Raw genomic sequence first — 17,083 nt, 5'->3', positions numbered from 1 at the left:
ATTCACAGACTTCGTAGAACCTAAAAATAATATTGTCCTGGGTTTAAGAATAAGCCATTCACTTCAAATTCAGAAGCAAAGAAGAAGAGCAGTAGAATGGCAGGTAGTTACAAGTATGGAAATAAATGCTTAATTAAAAAGGAATCCAGGGGCTTCCCTGGTGGCGCAGTGGTTGAGAGTCTGCCTGCCGATGCAGGGGATGCGGGTTCGTGCCCCGGTCCGGGAAGATCCCACGTGCCGCGGAGCGGCTGGGCCCGTGAGCCATGGCTGCTGAATCTGCGTGTCCGGAGCCTGTGCTCCGCAATGGGAGAGGCCACGACGGTGAGAGGCCCACGTACCAAAAAAAAGGAATCCAATTATGTACTATGTAAGCGAAGAAAGAAAGGAGGATACAACGAAGAAACATGGAAGAATAACATAGAAGACATTACACACTGTGAAGGATAAAGAGAAGGAACTATTTAGATAGATACTTTTGTAGAAGCGGATACATCCAGATTACTTAATAAGCACTCGTTGCTCTTTTGTAAAGCATCCCTAGAAAGTATGTTATGATTATCACCCCATTTTACAAATGAGGACACTGTAAAATGCCCCTTAAAGCTTTAGCACATTAATCTTAGGTTGCTAATTGGCAAAGCATCTAAATAGTAATTTGGCCATGATCTGAAACACTATTTCGTTCCGTTATCTGGGATCTTTAGTTTAACCTAGAAGAATGGTTCCTTTGATTTATCTGGTACACAACTGGTCAGTATCCCATGATGACATCTCAGTACTACCATATATTTTACGTTACCATAAAAATGAAGCAAGCTTCAAGGATATCTTAGTAGCAAGAAATCCATACTCATGAGTATCTGCTAATATTTCTGCAGCATCTTAGAATTTCTTTTGTTAAGTACTGCCCAAATTTATTCTGGCTTTCTTTGAATTTGTGAAAACAGACACAAATGAAATATTTTCTTGTGACTTGTTGCAGGGTGGCAGCTTGGCCTTTTGGAAATATGAATCACAGACCACTGACATAAAATAACTTGTGTTTGGAAACTTTTTTGAATAATAACTGGTTTGGGACAAACCAGTTTTCCTAACTAAGAAAATGCAAAGTTTCTTAATAAGAAATTTCATCAGAGATTTGAGTGAAAAAAGAAATGTGTGATTTTGTTTTAATGGTACCAAAATGGATACAAGATCATCAGATGCTCAGAATAGATACTTGTAAGGAATGATTATTGAGACAGTAAAAAAATATATTTTTGAAGAAAATTCAGAAGCTAACTACCTTCCTTCCCCCAAACAGACTTTAGGGTGATAGAAAACTATGCCTCTAGAATGTGACAAATAAGAAAAGAGCTACTGTTAGGGAAATGTCCGATTTACCTTTCTGGAAATCATGTTGTTCCCACAGGGGTGGACCATGGAACTTTCTGAGAGAGCAGGCTTAGGAAACTGTTGTGTGATCAGAGCTCAGGGAGGGACTGCTTTGACTCTCCTGTTACTATGTGAGGGATAGGATCTTGCAACCAGAAGGTTCCACAACAGTTGGGAACGACAGTTGTATGAGTAGCAAGTGGAAGACAAATGTGTGTCGTGTTACTCCTGCTTGGAGACTACATACCACGACTGTGCCAAGATTTCCTGCTTGCATCAGTATTTTTTATAATTACCGAACCTCGTGTGTACGTAATCCACGAGTAGCAAAAAATCTTACAAATAATATCTACACCTTCTTTAGGTTGGGCACTCTGTCTGGCCGATATTCACACACACACACACACACACACACACACACACACACACACACACACCCCTCACACACACAGCCTTATTTAGATGACTTATTATAGCCCTTGGTCCTTTTCCTATCTTCCGCTATAAATTCCTGCAGAATTAAAAGAGTGGAAATTTTAAAAGCATGTTAAAATTCACCATGAGCTGCTATTGTCCTCTTATTAGTGGCTAACTCTTGTCGTTCATTTCCTTGCTGATCACTTATCTGGGTACTAATATTATTTCTGTTCTCCTTGGCTTTTATACAGTCAGTTCTGCCCGTTGCTGTCTCTGACTTGTCCCAACGTGGACTTTGACTCTTGATTCCTGGGCCCTGCTGCACTGATACCCACAGACATTTCGGCATAACAGGAACTATGATGAAAAGACGATACCGATAAACTCCAAATTGTAAATTAAACCATGAGCGTTTACGAACAAAATTAAACGAAATAGTAGAGTAGTACAGCACTGAGTTTAGGGGGAAGCAGAAACAAGGATAGGTTTCAGAGTGGTTCACCAGAAGCAATTCAGTCGCAAAACTTCATCCAAGGAGCAGGCATGTAGAGAAAACTTTTTGGAGCCCGACGACATATGTAGAAAGCCAGAACCTGGTGAGTTTGGGAGCTGATAAGATTCGGGGTGGCAGAGAAGGTAGTGTAGCAGGTAAATATACACTGGCAGTGGACATGTGTTGGAGAAAGAGGGCGCCTTAAAGCTGGTAGCGTTGGAGTTGTGGTGCTGGCAGTTTATTTACAGGAAGAAAAGGTTACTTATAATCAATGACATCCAAGGGAAACCTGAACTGCTTAAACGCTGTGTTGAATCCTGTCCTGTAGCTTGGCCCACACACCTACTGTACCCCTGTGTTGATGCTGAAATTCCATAATTATAGATGTAACCCCCCCATTAAAATGAAAATATGCCAGTAATAAGCTAATAACCCAGCATATTTTGAACCTGAGGTATAAAATATATTTTTTTAAACCTGAATATATATATATATATATATATATATATATATATATATACATATATATAAAACGTGAAATCAGGTTCTACTAGATAGACCATCAAGGTGGGAATTAAATCTCAAAGAGGAGGAAGGGAACTTGGAAAAAAACACTGTCTGCTGCAGAACTGTGTTTAGGTGCCACGTGCTCTCCCAGCACCTCGACGGCTCCAGGTGAGAGTGTAAAGGAAGCTCAGATTGACTAGGAGGCAGCAGGTGCGGGGCGTCAGGAGGTGGTCTGCGTTGCAGATGGTGGGAGTCCCTGTAAGGCCAGATGTGATTGTACCTTGGACACGTTACTTAACCTCTCTAGGCCTGAGTTCCTTTATCAGTAAGGTGTGGATAACAACACCTTGCAGCTGCCAGTTATTATTTTTAAAATAACCTTTATTTGAGAATATTTTAGATCTACAGAAAATTTATCAAGGCTGTACAGAGAGCTCTTGCATACCTGCATCCAGTTTCATCCATTGATAACATTTTTATATTTCTATGGTACATTTGATCAAAAACAAGAAATGCCATCAGTGCATTACTATCAACTAAACTCCAGGCTTTATTTGGATGTTACCAAATTCCTCCATTAATGGCCTCTCTCTATTCCAGGATTCCATCCAGGGCACCATGTTCCATTTAGTTATCAGGCTTCCCCAGTCTCCAGAGACTCTTTTTAATATTTAAACGGTAATTAATGTTAAAGAACACTTAGTAGAGTGCTGGGCATGCAATAAGGAATTGGTCAACACTCCCATATATATGTTTATAACTATAAGACAGGCACTATTCTAAACACTTTAGAAATACCAACTCATCTAAACCTCATGATAATTCTATGAAGACTCCAGTTATACCCACTTCACAGATGCATAAACCGAGGTTCAGGAAGGTCGAATCAGTTGCCCAAGATCATGCATCTGGCACAGCTGGGATTCAGTTCAGGCTGGCTGGCTTCCAAGTTCATGCTTTTAATCATAGGTTGCCTTTCTCTGCAAATGCTTAATACATGCTGCTCATCAGTAGTAAATCCTGGAACTGGGACTTCTCTCCAGTGTAGTAGGGGTATTACTAACTAGTTGTTTTCTCCCCTCCATTCCTCACTAAGAATATGTTTGTTTCCACGTTGTTAGGTCATGGATAAGGTTGTATTTTTTTTTTTTTAAGAAAAATTTATTTATTTTTGGCTGCGTTGGGTCTTCGTTTCTGTGCGAGGGCTTTCTCTAGTTGCGGAGAGCGGGGGCCACTCTTCATCGCAGTGCGCGGGCCTCTGACTGTCGTGGCCTCTCCCGTCGCAGAGCACAGGCTCCAGACGCGCAGGCTCAGCGGCCATGGCTCACGGGCTTAGTTGCTCCGCGGCACGTGGGATCCTCCCAGACCGGGGCACGAACCCGCGTCCCCCGCATCGGCAGGCGGACTCTCAACCGCTGCGCCACCAGGGAAGCCCGGTTGTATTGTTTTAATTGAATGCTGTTGGCTCTTCCTAGTGTTCCCTAGTGTTCACTTGTCAACATTGTGTATGAGGACTCTTTTAGGAACCACAAGTATCACCTCTATCAATCACTTCTAGTACTTTTTCACCTCTTTAACAGATAGGACACCAAATAATACTCATTAAACTCTTCTACTAGTTGGCATTGAACTAGGTGCTTTTAAATGAAGTTAGACACTAAGTTCCTTGTAATAGTGTATCCTGTAAGGTTAATGGTATCAATATCGGCATTAATGTGAATTAAGTCATTGTTCTTAAACCTTGACATGGTTACGTTTAAAGTCATTTTCTCTTCTCCCCCTCAAGCATCACACCATACCAACTTCCCCATTTTCATCACACAATCTACCAGGTTCTCAAAACTTGAAACAGTGGACTTTTTCTTTTTTTCATTCCCTTTTCTTCTTTGTTTCAGAGACGTACAACGTTATAGAGTTATTGTAATGTTTTTCGGAAAATATAATCTTTAAGCTTTAGCATCTCAGTATTCTCTGGGTTCCAATCACAGCACTACCACTTACTGGCTCTATGGCTGCAGGCAGATTATTTAGCATTTCTAAGCCTCTCTTTCTTCATCTGTGGTATGGGTTTATGGGGGGGAGTAAATGAGTTTATACAGGAAAGCCTGGCAAGTCATAAACTCTGAATAACTGTCAATTACTACCACCACCGTTACTGCTGCATTCCTCCTGCTGCTGATACAAATACTACTATAACAACTTCTGCAATATAAATGCTATTTACTATTCCTGCCCATGCAAATGCTACTATTACTATTTTTGCTGATACAGACACTACAGACAGTCCCAGACTGTATATTTTTTCACTATACAATGGTGCAAAAGCAAGATTCAATAAAAGTCATACTTCTAAGTTTCTACTTTATTTTACTTTGATCTTTTCCCAGGCTAGCAATTCGCCTGACTGTGATACTGGGCAGTGGCCCCAAACCACATCTCCCAGGCAGCCACACCATCCAGAGGGTAAAGAACCAAACACATACAACTGTTCAATTTTTCACTTTCAATACAGTATTCAGTAAATTACATGAGATATCCAACGTTTTATTTTTAAATAGGCTTTGTGTTAGATAATTTTGCCCAACTGTAGGCTAATGTAAGTGTTCTGAGCACGTTTAAGGTAGGCTAGGCTAAGCTCTGATGTTCAGCAGGTTAGGTATATTAAATGCATTTTTGCCTTATGATATTTTCAACTTACTACGGGTTTACTGGGCGTAACAGTACTGTAAATCAAGGAAGACCTGTGCTATCACTATTTCTGCTGATACAAATACTACTATTACTGCTACTGCCAATAAAAATACTACTATGACAGATTCTAAATCCATCAGTAACAATAATTTTCCTTAAAAATATCATTCTCAGTCCAGATGTCTCCAAATGACATGCAGTATCATGTCTTAATTCCTTCTTAAGGATGCCCAAGAAGGCTTTTCTCAGCCCATTCTGTCTTCACAGCTCCCTGCTGGAGAACGCATTCTTCCTGTTTGGCGGGGACTGGAGAGGTGAGTGCCTCTCGTCTGGGCATAGTTATTCATGGCTTCCCACTTCTTCTCAAAAGTGCCCTGGTTTGCAGGCTGCATTTATATGGCCACCCTTCTTTTTTTTTTTTTTATCACATTTACTTTGACTTTCTGTTCTAGCCAGAAAAACCATCACACAGAGTTTACTTGCCGTCTCACCTTCAAGCTATTTCCCTTACCTGGAATGCTATTCTCAGACTATTGCCAAATCACGAACTTTCTCTCCTTCAAAATCCTACTCAGAACTCACCCTCATGATGGAACTTTCTCTGATAATCCTGCCTTCCACCCAATCCAGAAAGCTCTCAGCAATCATGTAAGTAACTGTATAACTTTAATTGGCTCTGTTTATAAGTGGCTTCTTGTATCTTTTCCCCTCTAGGTATTTTTCCATGTGTTTATTCTATCTCCATTAATTTGTAAACTCCCAGAGGGCAAGGTCTGAACACAGGTTGGTGTTGGCATAGAGTGGATGGACAGATAGGGCTGAGTGTTAGACTGTGCATTATTTCTTGATTACTGATCTGTTAAAAAAAAAAAAAAAAAAAAGCATGCTTTGTTAGTGCTTTGTTTGTGATGGTCCTGAGCCTGCTAATCTAATGTAAAAATATATCCAGTTTCTGCTAGTGTCCAGTTAAGGAAGATAAAATCAACAGTTACAAGCTTTCCATAAAGGGAGGGGGAGGGTGCTGGGCGATTCTGACCTGTAAGAATGGTATATGAAAGGCATGTTACTACGGAATTTATTTTCTTCAGAGGTATCTTGTCTCTTCAGGGCTGCAGGTCTAAGAAGGGAAATAATATTTACTTTCAAAACTGAGATCTAAAAACCAAACAAAGCCTCAGAAAACGTACAGTACCACCTTGTTCTAAGTTTGTGCTGAGTGGAGGGAAAATGAATCTAACTGAGAAGGCCTCTCTTCTGTGTGTCTAACAGAAAATGCCACATGGTCCAGCGCTCCAGGATTACTAGATAGGCGGATTGTTCATTTCAGACCAGGTAACAAAGGGAGCGGGGCAAATGCTCCCTTCTCGCTGCGGGGCTAAGAGGTGGGAATACTTTACCGTGACCACCTGCTTCCCTCTCTTCAAACCAGCACGTAAAGTGCCAAATATCTGTGTATCATTCTCGGCGCGGAGCCCACGGTATAAACCCAACGTAGGCGGTGCACCAGATAACATCAAAGCCCCAGGCAGGGGCCAGAAAAGGGGGGGCAAAGGCAGCGGAGGGAATGAAGCGCCTCCCCCTAGCATTTCCTCTCACGCCCACTTCCAACCTAGGAGGCTTTTGGTTTCTGCTTTTGTTGTTTTTAAAATTAAAAGTTAAACCCAGGAAGCTTTGGATCAGAGTTTGGCGTGGCAGTTCGGGTAAGTTTTTCCTCGGCTCTTTTGTCTGGCGTCTGGCTGGGGAAGAGCCCGGGCGTGGGGCACAGTTGGCAGAGCGTGCGGGGCACGTTTTGTCGCCGGGTCGCCCCGAGGAGGAGGGGATTCGGCCGCTGGACGGGAAAGCCCAGCGCGCGCGGAGGGCGGAGGGCGGAGGGCGGAGGGGAGGGACGGGCGGCAGCGTGACCCGGCCGCCAGCTGGGAGGAACCTCCGGGATCTCCGCGTGGCGGAGGCGCTGCCGGGCCGCGCGCTGGGCGGAGGGCCGGGGCCGCGGGGCCGCGCCAGGGGGGGGCCCGAGCCGGGCGGGCCCGGCGGCCGCGTGGGAACCGGGGCAGGGGGCGCGCGGGCGGCGGCGCGGAGCCCCGTGGACGCGGCGGGATGGCGGGGTCCCCGGACGAAGCCCTGCGGAGGACTTGTGCCGGCCCCTAACTGCCCTGCGAGGAAAATGTGTGCGGAGCCTCTCTGTGACACTGCCCTCGCGTGAACCCCGCTCCCCGAGAGCGTTCACACGGCCGGGAGGGTGCAGCCAGAGAGGAAGGGGGCCCTAGGAGCCCCCTCTTTTTTTTTTTTTTTTTCCAGAGTACGGTCATCTCCCCCAGTGTGCCAGAATTTTTGACAGTTCAAACTGCTGTTTACCATTCCCATTTATCTTGTGGTTAAAAAAAAAAAAGAAAAAAAAAAAAGAAGCTTTTCCCCACATTCCGTTTATAAGATACAATTTGAGAAACTGTATTCAATTTGCCATACAATAATTAAAGCCCAGACTAGCTACTTTATAGTTTAGATGGATTCCCCTACATTCTGATAACTAGGAGGTTAGAATTGTAGGCAGAATTAGGAAAAGAAATTGCACTTGGAAAATTCGGAACTTGAAAATGGGAAAATGTTCGGTATTGTATTTATTTCAAAAAAGATTAATATTAATTTGATGCTCAAGATAGTTAAATTGTGAATAGTCTATTTAAGAAAAAAGTTCTTTAACAAATTAAAATGACAAAATTAATCTATTACAACTCCAAATTGCATGTTTAATTTCTTAGCGAGTTCACAGCAATGCCAAATCCATATAAACCTTGTGTTCACACTAGGTATTTGTTATGGTAACAACTATTGGGTTAAAATGTATTCAGTTAGCATTTTTTTTTTTTTTTTTTTTTTTTTTTTTTTTTTGCGGTACGCGGGCCTCTCACTGTTGTGGCCTCCAGTTGCGGAGCACAGGCTCCGGACGCGCAGGCTCAGCGGCCACGGCTCACGGGCCCAGCCGCTCCGCGGCATGTGGGATCCTCCCGGACCGGGGCACGAACCCGTGTCCCCTGTATCGGCAGGCGGACTCTCAACCACTAAGCCACCAGGGAAGCCCCAGTTAGCATTTTTGACTTAGCAGGTGACACAGAGTAGTCAGTTATCATCAGCCTACCTTAATCTTTATCGTCTGACAGATTAGGTGTACTTTCACATGTAAATGGATTTAAAAAATTATTTATTTATTTTTAACATCTTATTGGAGTATAATTGCTTTACAGTGTTGTGTTAGTTTCTGCTGTATAACAAAGTGAATCAGTTATACATATACATTTATCCCCATATCCCCTCCCTCTTGTGTCTCCCTCCCACCCTCCCTATCCCACCCCTCTAGGTGGTCACAAATCACCGAGCTGAGCTCCCTGTGCTATGCGGCTGCTTCCCACTGTTTTTTTTTTTTTTTAATTCAACTTGTAAAGTTACATTTACATACGTTTTGTGATTGCAGTCCATTAGGTGTCATTTAATTTCATACCAGAGATGATTTTATCACATCGAAAATGAAAAAAATTGCATTCTTTCATTGCAAGGTTGGAAGCATAGTGTGCTAAACATTATTTCAAATTTAGGCAGTTGTTGGCTGATCTTCGCTTTTATGACCAAGTCTACTTTTTAATGGGCATATTCCCCCCTTTACATGACATTATTTTTGGTTACAAGCTCGCCATTATTGAGTATTCCATTTTTAATCATTCGCATTCTCGTGCATTAAGCTTTTCTTAGCTCAAATGAGCTAGAGGTAGGATTTCCTCAGGGGAATTTTAGGGGTCAACCCTAGGAGGACAAACCTACATCTCTTTATGGAAGCCCCAGGGAACAAAACAATTCAAGTTTGCGCAGATGGCCAGCAGAGAGGGTGTACGGTCGTTCAGCATTCAGCATTTTTATTCCTTAAAAGGGGAAAGCACTTTGGTTTTTATATGAGAATTTTTTCTGCATCAAAATTTTTCTTTCACCTTATTCCTCCCAAGTTCAGCGTGGTTCCTTAAACCGGTCATTTGTGCCTCTTGTTTAGGTGTACGTGTGGAATTTCTGAGCCCCAAACTTCTAACGTTCTTTATTTAGCTCTAACCCTGAAAACCTTCATCATTACTCGGGTCCAGCCCCTCCTGATTTCTTTTCCATAGATTTCCACTCCTTGCTTCCTCTGTTGTTTTCTAGCAGCCGGGGCCAAACTCTGGTTTATGGTAATTACTCCCTCTTTCCCCTTTCTCTCCTCCTTGCGACCCTGCGGCCAGGTCGCTGCCCAGGCCCGCAACCCCCTTTTCCTGACCCCAAAGAGCCCTCTCCTCCCTGCCCCAAGCTGTCAGGCGGACCGGCAAGGGTTAACTGCGCTCGCTGCTCCGGCTCTGGGAACCACCAGCGGGCATTGCAGTGGCCTCTGGAATAACCTTGGCTTTCCTCAATCTTTTAATAGAACATCCGCCACCAAAAAGTAGTTTCAGTTCAGGGTTAAAAATATGTCCCCTTCCACCCTTCAACCCAACACCCCGCCCCCCTCCCGTTTTTTTATAAAGTTGTTTTTCAAAGTTAATGAGTTTCAAGTTTCACAATGACTTTCCCCTTCCCTCCACGCGTTGCTGAGGAAACCCCCTTGGGGTCCCCCCGCACCCTGGCCCGCCCTTCTCCCTCTCCCCTCCCCCTTTCGGCCCGGGCGGGGGGCGGGGCTGGGAGACCCCATGACGTCACCGGGCCGGCCCACATCCTGCTTTAAAAAGTAAAGAGACGGTAAAGAGAAACTATCGCCCCGCCCGTCCCCGCCCCTCTTCCCGGACCAACCGCCCCCAACTGCGCGACCCGGCCAAGCCTTCCCTGGGCCGCGTGACCGCCGGGCCCGCCCCTCCGCCCACGCCGGGCGCCAGTCCCCGAACCAGCACGACCCCAGGCTCCCGCCCCTCGCGTCCCTAACCCCGCCCCTTCCCCCCTCCGGCCGCACCGCCCCCTCCTTCCGCCCCCCCTCCCGTCCCTGCGGCGGCCGGGCGGGGCTGAGCCGCGGGCGGGCAGCGGGGCGAGGAGCGGTCCCGGCCCCGCCCCGCCAGGGAGACCAGGGACTCCGGGCTCCAAGCGAGCCCGGACTCGGGGTACCCACCCTACCCCTACCCCACGGCAGGGCTGGGCAAGCGGCGGCGCCAGTCCCGCTGGGCCTCTGCCCCCGGGGTGACCCCGCCCCTCCCCCCGCAAAGCCCCCGCCTTGGTCCCCGCCGGGGGACGCCCCCTCCCCCGCCCCCGCCTTGCAGCACACGGCCTCCCCGCCTCCCGCCCCCGGGGATCCCCTGCTGCCCCGCCTACCCGCGGGAAAGCCTCCGACCTTCGCCCTCCCTACCCCGCGCCGCCCGGCCCGCGCTCCTCCCGTCGCCCCTAAAGACTCTAAACGTGCCCTACTCTGCCCCGGGGAGAGGTAAAGCCCGCGCCTGCCCTCCTCGCCCCAGACCCCGGGGTCCCCCCGCCCCGCCTCCCGCGGTGCGCGCTCCCGGCCTCGCCGCCCGGCCCCCCGGACGCCCCCTCCCCGGCGGCGGCGATCATGCCGCGGCCCCGGGCGCCGGCGAGCGCTGCCTCCTCTCCCGCTCGGCGCTTGCGGCCCCCGCCCGCGCGCCCCGCGCTCGCCCCCCCGCCCCCCGGCCGGCTCCCCTGTTTAATATTTCAGCGCTGGGTGGTGAGAGTGCCAGTCGCCGGCCTTTAGTGTGGCTGCTGCTGGGGGCGGCGGCGGCGGCGGCGGCGGGGAGGGGGACGGAGCCGGGGGGACTGGGAGCAGCAGCCGGAGGAGGTTATGTTTGTGTTTGGGGTTGTCAAGTGAAGGAGGGATCCCAGGCGCCGCCGCCGCGCGGGGGTCGAGGAGATTTCGAGCTGCGGCCGCCGCCATCAGCAGCGCAGCTCCAGGGCCGGCTGCAGCGGCAGCGGCCCCGCCGGGCGTCCTGGCAGCAGGTTCGGCGCGGTCTCCGCGGCGGGGGCGCTGCAGCTGGGAGGGCGGCGGGGGACCGGCGTAGTTGGGGGTGGGGAGCAGGACCACATCCCTCTCCGCGGGCGGGGGGCGTGCGGGCGCGCGTGTGTGTGCGTGTGTGTGCAACCGCAGACCTTGCAGAGGGGATGGCTGCGTGCGGGAGGCACTTGCCACTTCTGGGCGCCCTCGCCGTGCGCGAGCGGCCCGAGCTGCGGTCCTGCGAGCCGAGCAGGTACGGAGGGACCCAGCCTCCCCGCCCGCGTTCCAGCCGCAGACGCATTTTGCAAGAGGGTGGGGGGGTGAGGAAGGCCAGGCCTCGGCTTCCCAACCTCCCGGCTTTGTGGCTTGCTTTTCCTTTCGTTCTTTGCTCTAAGTGCCTGTTTACTCCCAGCCACCTGGGTAGTTTCTTTCCGGGTTGGGAGTACGCGCCTGCAGCAGTTGGGAAGAGGGCGGTGGGTTTGGGCGCGGGTCGGCTCCGGCTCGCCTTGGGGTCGGGCTGGCGAAGGAGTTGCTGCTGGAGAGGGGAGGGGGCGGCGGCGGAGCCGGCGGCGAGGAGGAGTCTCAGGGCTGCCGCGCTCGCCTCGCCTCGCCTCGCCTCGCCTCGCCTCGCCTCGCCTCGTCTCGCCTCGCCTCGCCTCGCCTCGTCGTCGTCGTCCTCCTCCTCCTGCTCTCCGCATTCACTCTGGGCTCCTTCCTGAGCTGGCACTTCCATTCCCCCCTCCTCCTGGCATGCGAAGCGCTTTGTTCAGTGCAGCGTTGCAGAGGGGTTTTCCCAGGCTCCGCCCTCCACATTCATTCATGTTTTTTCTCCTTGCAACTAACTGTCTTTACGCTTTTTGATCGTGTCATGTTTTTGCTCCATGTAGTATTTATTTCTTTCCGTAAAGGAACGGTTCATCACTCGTCTTCATCGCTACAGTGCTGCTGTCGTTGGAAAGACTCACTCCCCCCTACAAGGATTTAAACATGGGATGGACAGCTAGGGACAGTGGGTAGGCAGAGAACAGGGTACCAGAAAGCTGTTACTGATTGGGAATTTGCATATTTTATGTGCAGGCTCCGGATCTTGTGGTGTCACGTGATTGAATTACAGTCGGAGTTGTCGCTTTAAAAACTTCTAAATATCTTGACCTTTTAAAAGCGTTAAGTTGGGAGTTAAGCCTTCATACAATTTATTTGGCCCTGACGTCTCAACATTCTCTCTTGAATCGGAAGCTCCGTCAGTTGGATGGTGGATGTTTCTAGTGCAGGGAGTTGGGGAACTATATCTTTTATAGACCATTTAGCACAGTGCTAGATGAAGTACATGGTATTGAACCTTCATATTTCATATTCTTTACCATGCAGTTAAACAATTGCAAATACTTTTTATGCAGTGCCCACATGCAGCCTTATCGGGGTTAAAATACTGAAGTTAATCATAGCCTTCTTTCTTTCTGCTTCTCTGCTGTATTGAAACCATAAATTTCTAAAACCTTATACTGGTTATTAGATACAGCGCTATGGTCCCATATAGGTATTCTTAAGGAGGATTAATATTTGATATTTCCGTGTGCCAGGCAGTGAGCAAAGCACCTGCATTGTTTGCTTCTTACAACCCAATGAGGTGGATACTATTTCCTAGTTTTACAGTTGGGAAATCTGATCTTCAGAGAGGTTAAGTACCTTGAACAAAGCCACACAGTAAGCCCTGAACCCAGTGTGATTTGACACCGAAATATATAGTCATGACTTGTTGTGCTATACAGCCTCTTGAATAAAAACCCCCAGAGCAGGTACTATTTCCAGCCCGGAAATAAGCGTTGAGAGTACCTGAGTCGGGTGGTGCCACATTTCTTAGTTGTGGGCTGTGGGCAGGTTCCTTAACCTCTTCCTGTCTTAATTTTCTTATCTTTAAAATGGATAAATGATAGCTACCTAAGCAGTTATCATTAGGATTAAATTAGGTAATGTGTAGGAAGTGTATAGGCACACAGTAGGTGCTCTTGTTTTTTTCTGTAGTACTGGATGTTTTAAAGGTATTAAACAAAGCATTCCTATTCCATTCTTGTGTCTTTGCTTAGTGATTAAACATAATTTCATGTTTAACACCATCATCATGGGCTTTGCTTATCAGCCTTATTGCAGGAAGTTAAAACTAAGATTTTATAGCTCAAGGATCCTTGAGGCTCTCATGGGGGAAAGAGATGGATAAGTTTTGGATTGTTACTGTTTTGACACATTGTATTTCAAATCGCTGTTTTTAAAATGTGTACGTCAGGACAGGGTTGTGCTGCAGTAACAAATAACCCCTAAACCTCAGTGCTTAAAACAACAAAGATCTCCTTTATGTTTCTGCTGCATGCTCACTGTTGGGTTGGCGGGGAGCTCAGCTCTGTGCTGTCAGATGAGCTGTGTCTAGAACAGTGCCTGTCTCATGGCAGAGGAGGAGCACTGGGGGAATGTGGCTTTGATCACTAACTGCTCCACCCTGGAAGCGATGCCTGTTTCTTCCAGTCACAGGTAATCAGCCAGAACTGGTCACACATTCTAGCTAAACACAGGAAGGGAGAAAGGACAGTCCTAAAGGAGCCTAGAAGAGAGAACTGGAATAATTGGGGAACAGCCTCAATAGCAACCACATGTATTAATTGAATTAACTCAGTAAGACAAAACGAATGAGACATGGTCCATGTTCTAAAGAATTTATAAACGGGCAGACTTGTACTATATACAGCAAAACCCTTTTATAGCCTGATGTTGTACTTTAATTGTACCTGGAAATGTTGCTTTAAAACACAATTCACTGAATTTTTTCACTCTATTTTGATAAAGGTACAGTGATTTTTTTATTTCCCTGTGTTTTTCACGGGAAAGCCCAGATAGTGGCAAAATGATGTGTCCTACATCTAATTAAAAGTTAGTAGGTAATCTTTTGCAGTGGCCTTCAGCTTGATTAGATTAGTTGAGATTTTTGTTGAGTTTAAATTAGTGCTGTATTAAGCCATAACTTTTGAAGTGTCTTTTGCCTTTAAAGGTAGTAAAAGGTAGTGAAATGTGACTTTTTTTTCTTTTTTTTCAGCACATGGATTAATTGATGGACATTGGGTTTATGGAGCTACCTTTTTGTGACCTGCTCTTCCTACAGTTTCTAAGAAGAAAAAGGGGCCCCTGAATCAAAGAAGATGCCTCGAACTAAACAGATTCATCCCAGAAACCTAAGAGGTAGGGCTCTGCATTAGTTAGAAGTAGGGTTTGCAATCAGTCTTTAGTCAAGTATCTCGTTGGCAGCAGGAATTGTCGACAGCTTGTTAGACGGTGACCCTGCCCCATGGTGCAGCGGCTCCAGGACCCCTGTTCTGTTTCTCTGGTTCACTTCCTCTTGCCCTGCACCATTTCTCTCTCTCAGGAGATGCTTTGTAAATATTTGTTGAATGAATTAATTGAATCTGACAAAACTACAGTGCCTTCCCAACCATTAGTGTGGCTATTAAAGTCTGAGATTCACTGTCTCTTAACAGGCACCTTGTTTGGAGTGAGGAGTCTGAAATAAATGGTTGGATATTCTTTGCCAACTGGATCACCATGAATTAGTTTTTTCCACCCCTCCCCCATACTTCTTTTGAGATTTATTTTTGTACCAGTCTATACATTAGACTAACGAGAAGTGAGGACAATTGTAGTCAACATTAAGTCAGACCACTGTTTGCAGAACTACTCAGGAAATAGGTATACTGATTTATACTGATTTATTTTCCATAGGGAAGCAATTGGTCAAAAATGTATATGTATATAATATACATTTCATATAAAACAAAAAAAATATGAGCATTTCCTCTTAAATGTGAAGAGATATTTTAATACTAGGAAAGTCAGCTATTTTTAGCTTATTGTTTTAAAAGATTTGTATTATTCTGATGTGCTTTATCACAGTGGGAATGGTAATTATCTTTTATATTTAACTTAGTAGATAAAAGTGTGTAGCAGTGTTAAGCAAAGAACTGTTAGAGCATATAATTCCAAACTGAGTAAAGTTATCTTATGAAATATTTACAGTTACAGAAAAAATATTCTCAAGCACACGCAAGGTAAGAAATAACTTAAAAATCAGACAAATTTAATTGAAAATGTTTCTTGGTGAAATAATTTGGCCAGTCCCTCCCTGTAAGGTGGTAAGTGAACATGTGGCCAATTGCGTGGCCTGCCTGAATCTGCAAACAGTGCTCGTTTCCTGCCTAAGCGTACTAGAACTCTCTGCTGGCACAGGTGGGTGCCTCAGCCTGCGTCCAAATGGATGATCTTAGCACCAGTGTTCAATGAGATGAGGATTTAGATGGAGTGCGTTAAGTGTCGTTTTTCAGGGTCACGTAGAAAATGTTGGAAACTGACTGTATTTGCCTGTCTCTTTTACTAGAATCTGAGCCCCCAAAGTCGGGACTTTCTCTCATTTACTTCTATAGGCAATGCCTCCGTGCTCACAGCCAGCTGAGGCGGGCATTTGGAGTCCTGGGCTCAGCTTTTATAATTCATCTGTCCGGAGAGGGTGCCCTGTTCTGATGGATTCACATGCTCTAAGGCAGCCTTGGGGCTGGTAGGGGCCCTAGCCCAGCACAACTCCTGGCAGCCAATTAGGAGCCCAGATACTCACTGAAAGAATGAATGCGTGATTGATCTGAAAGTATTATTCATTAGGTCATAAACATTAAATGTTTTTCATATTTAAAATATAGCCTTTATTGTATTCTAGATAACATGGCTCTCCAGAGAAATGCAGATTTTTAGGCCATAGACTTTTCCTTTCTGTATCAAATAAATGTACAACTCAGCAGGTATTTGTTTTTTGTTTTTATGAATTTATTTATATTTATTTTTGGCTGCGTTGGGTCTTCGTTGCTGTGCGTGGGGTTTCTCTAGTTGCAGAGGGCGGGGGCTACTCTTCATTGTGGTGTGAGGGCTTCTCATTGCGGTGGCTTCTCTTGTTGCAGAGCACAGGCACTAGGTGCGTGGGCTTCAGTAGTTGTGGCATGCAGGCTCAGTAGTTGCGGCTCGCGGGCTCTAGAGCGCAGGCTCAGTAGTTGTGGCCCACGGGCTTAGTTGCTCCGCGGCCTGTGGGATCTTCCCGGACCAGGGCTCGAACCCGTGTCCCCTGCATCGGCAGGTGGGTTCCCAGTCACTGCGCCACCAGGGAAGCCCAGCACGTATTTGCTGAACGCCCTCCTGTGCTGCCGTTCCAGGTGGCAGGGATGAAATGATCATCAGACATGGACGCTGCAAAGAGAAGGTAGTGAGGGAAGAGCAGCCGTTTAGAGATTACGCTGGAGTTTGGGGATCGTGTTACGTTCCAGTTTTGCAGGGGCTGGTTTGGAGAGGGGCGGGGTGGGAAGGAAGGAAAACATCTGAACTGGGTTCTTAAGGCTGAGAGATTACCCAGGAAGCTGACAAGACAGGATGAGTGCATTTCATCCTGGGGTAGGAGCTTGTGAAGCTACTTGGGGAATCCAAGCTCCTCTAAGTTACCATCCATGACCAGAGCATCAGAAGCTCTGCTCGGGGGAAACGAGGGAGGGAGGGAAGAGATCGGAGTGGTAGAATTTGGAGGAGTCAGATTATAAAGATCACGAATTCTGGGTCTAAATTTAATCTGCAAAGTGAAGAGTTTTAATAGG

The 17,083-nt window shown here is 46.7% G+C and overlaps 1 protein-coding gene across 6 annotated transcripts in view; it reads left to right on the top strand.

The window, feature by feature from the left end:
* Positions 1 to 10,544: 10,544 nt before the first annotated feature.
* HIVEP1 (HIVEP zinc finger 1) overlaps positions 10,545 to 17,083 on the top strand; it is a 137,738-nt gene continuing 131,199 nt past the window's right edge. Inside the window, exons 1-2 of one of the 6 annotated variants that reach the window (XM_059075407.2) lie at positions 10,545 to 10,898; positions 14,500 to 14,642. In XM_059075407.2, the coding sequence (XP_058931390.1) occupies positions 14,603 to 14,642 (40 nt within the window). In that variant the 5' untranslated portion in view covers positions 10,545 to 10,898; positions 14,500 to 14,602. Of the gene's footprint in view, positions 10,899 to 11,181; positions 11,423 to 11,511; positions 11,671 to 12,227; positions 12,431 to 13,536; positions 13,941 to 14,499; positions 14,643 to 17,083 lie in introns of those variants that run through there. The other 5 variants (XM_067006764.1, XM_067006767.1, XM_059075408.2 and 2 more) reach the window with 5 other exon arrangements.

This window comes from Kogia breviceps, chromosome 10 (genome assembly GCF_026419965.1).
Source record: "Kogia breviceps isolate mKogBre1 chromosome 10, mKogBre1 haplotype 1, whole genome shotgun sequence".
NCBI lineage: Eukaryota > Metazoa > Chordata > Mammalia > Artiodactyla > Physeteridae > Kogia > Kogia breviceps.
This window is presented reverse-complemented; position numbering and strand designations above follow the sequence as displayed.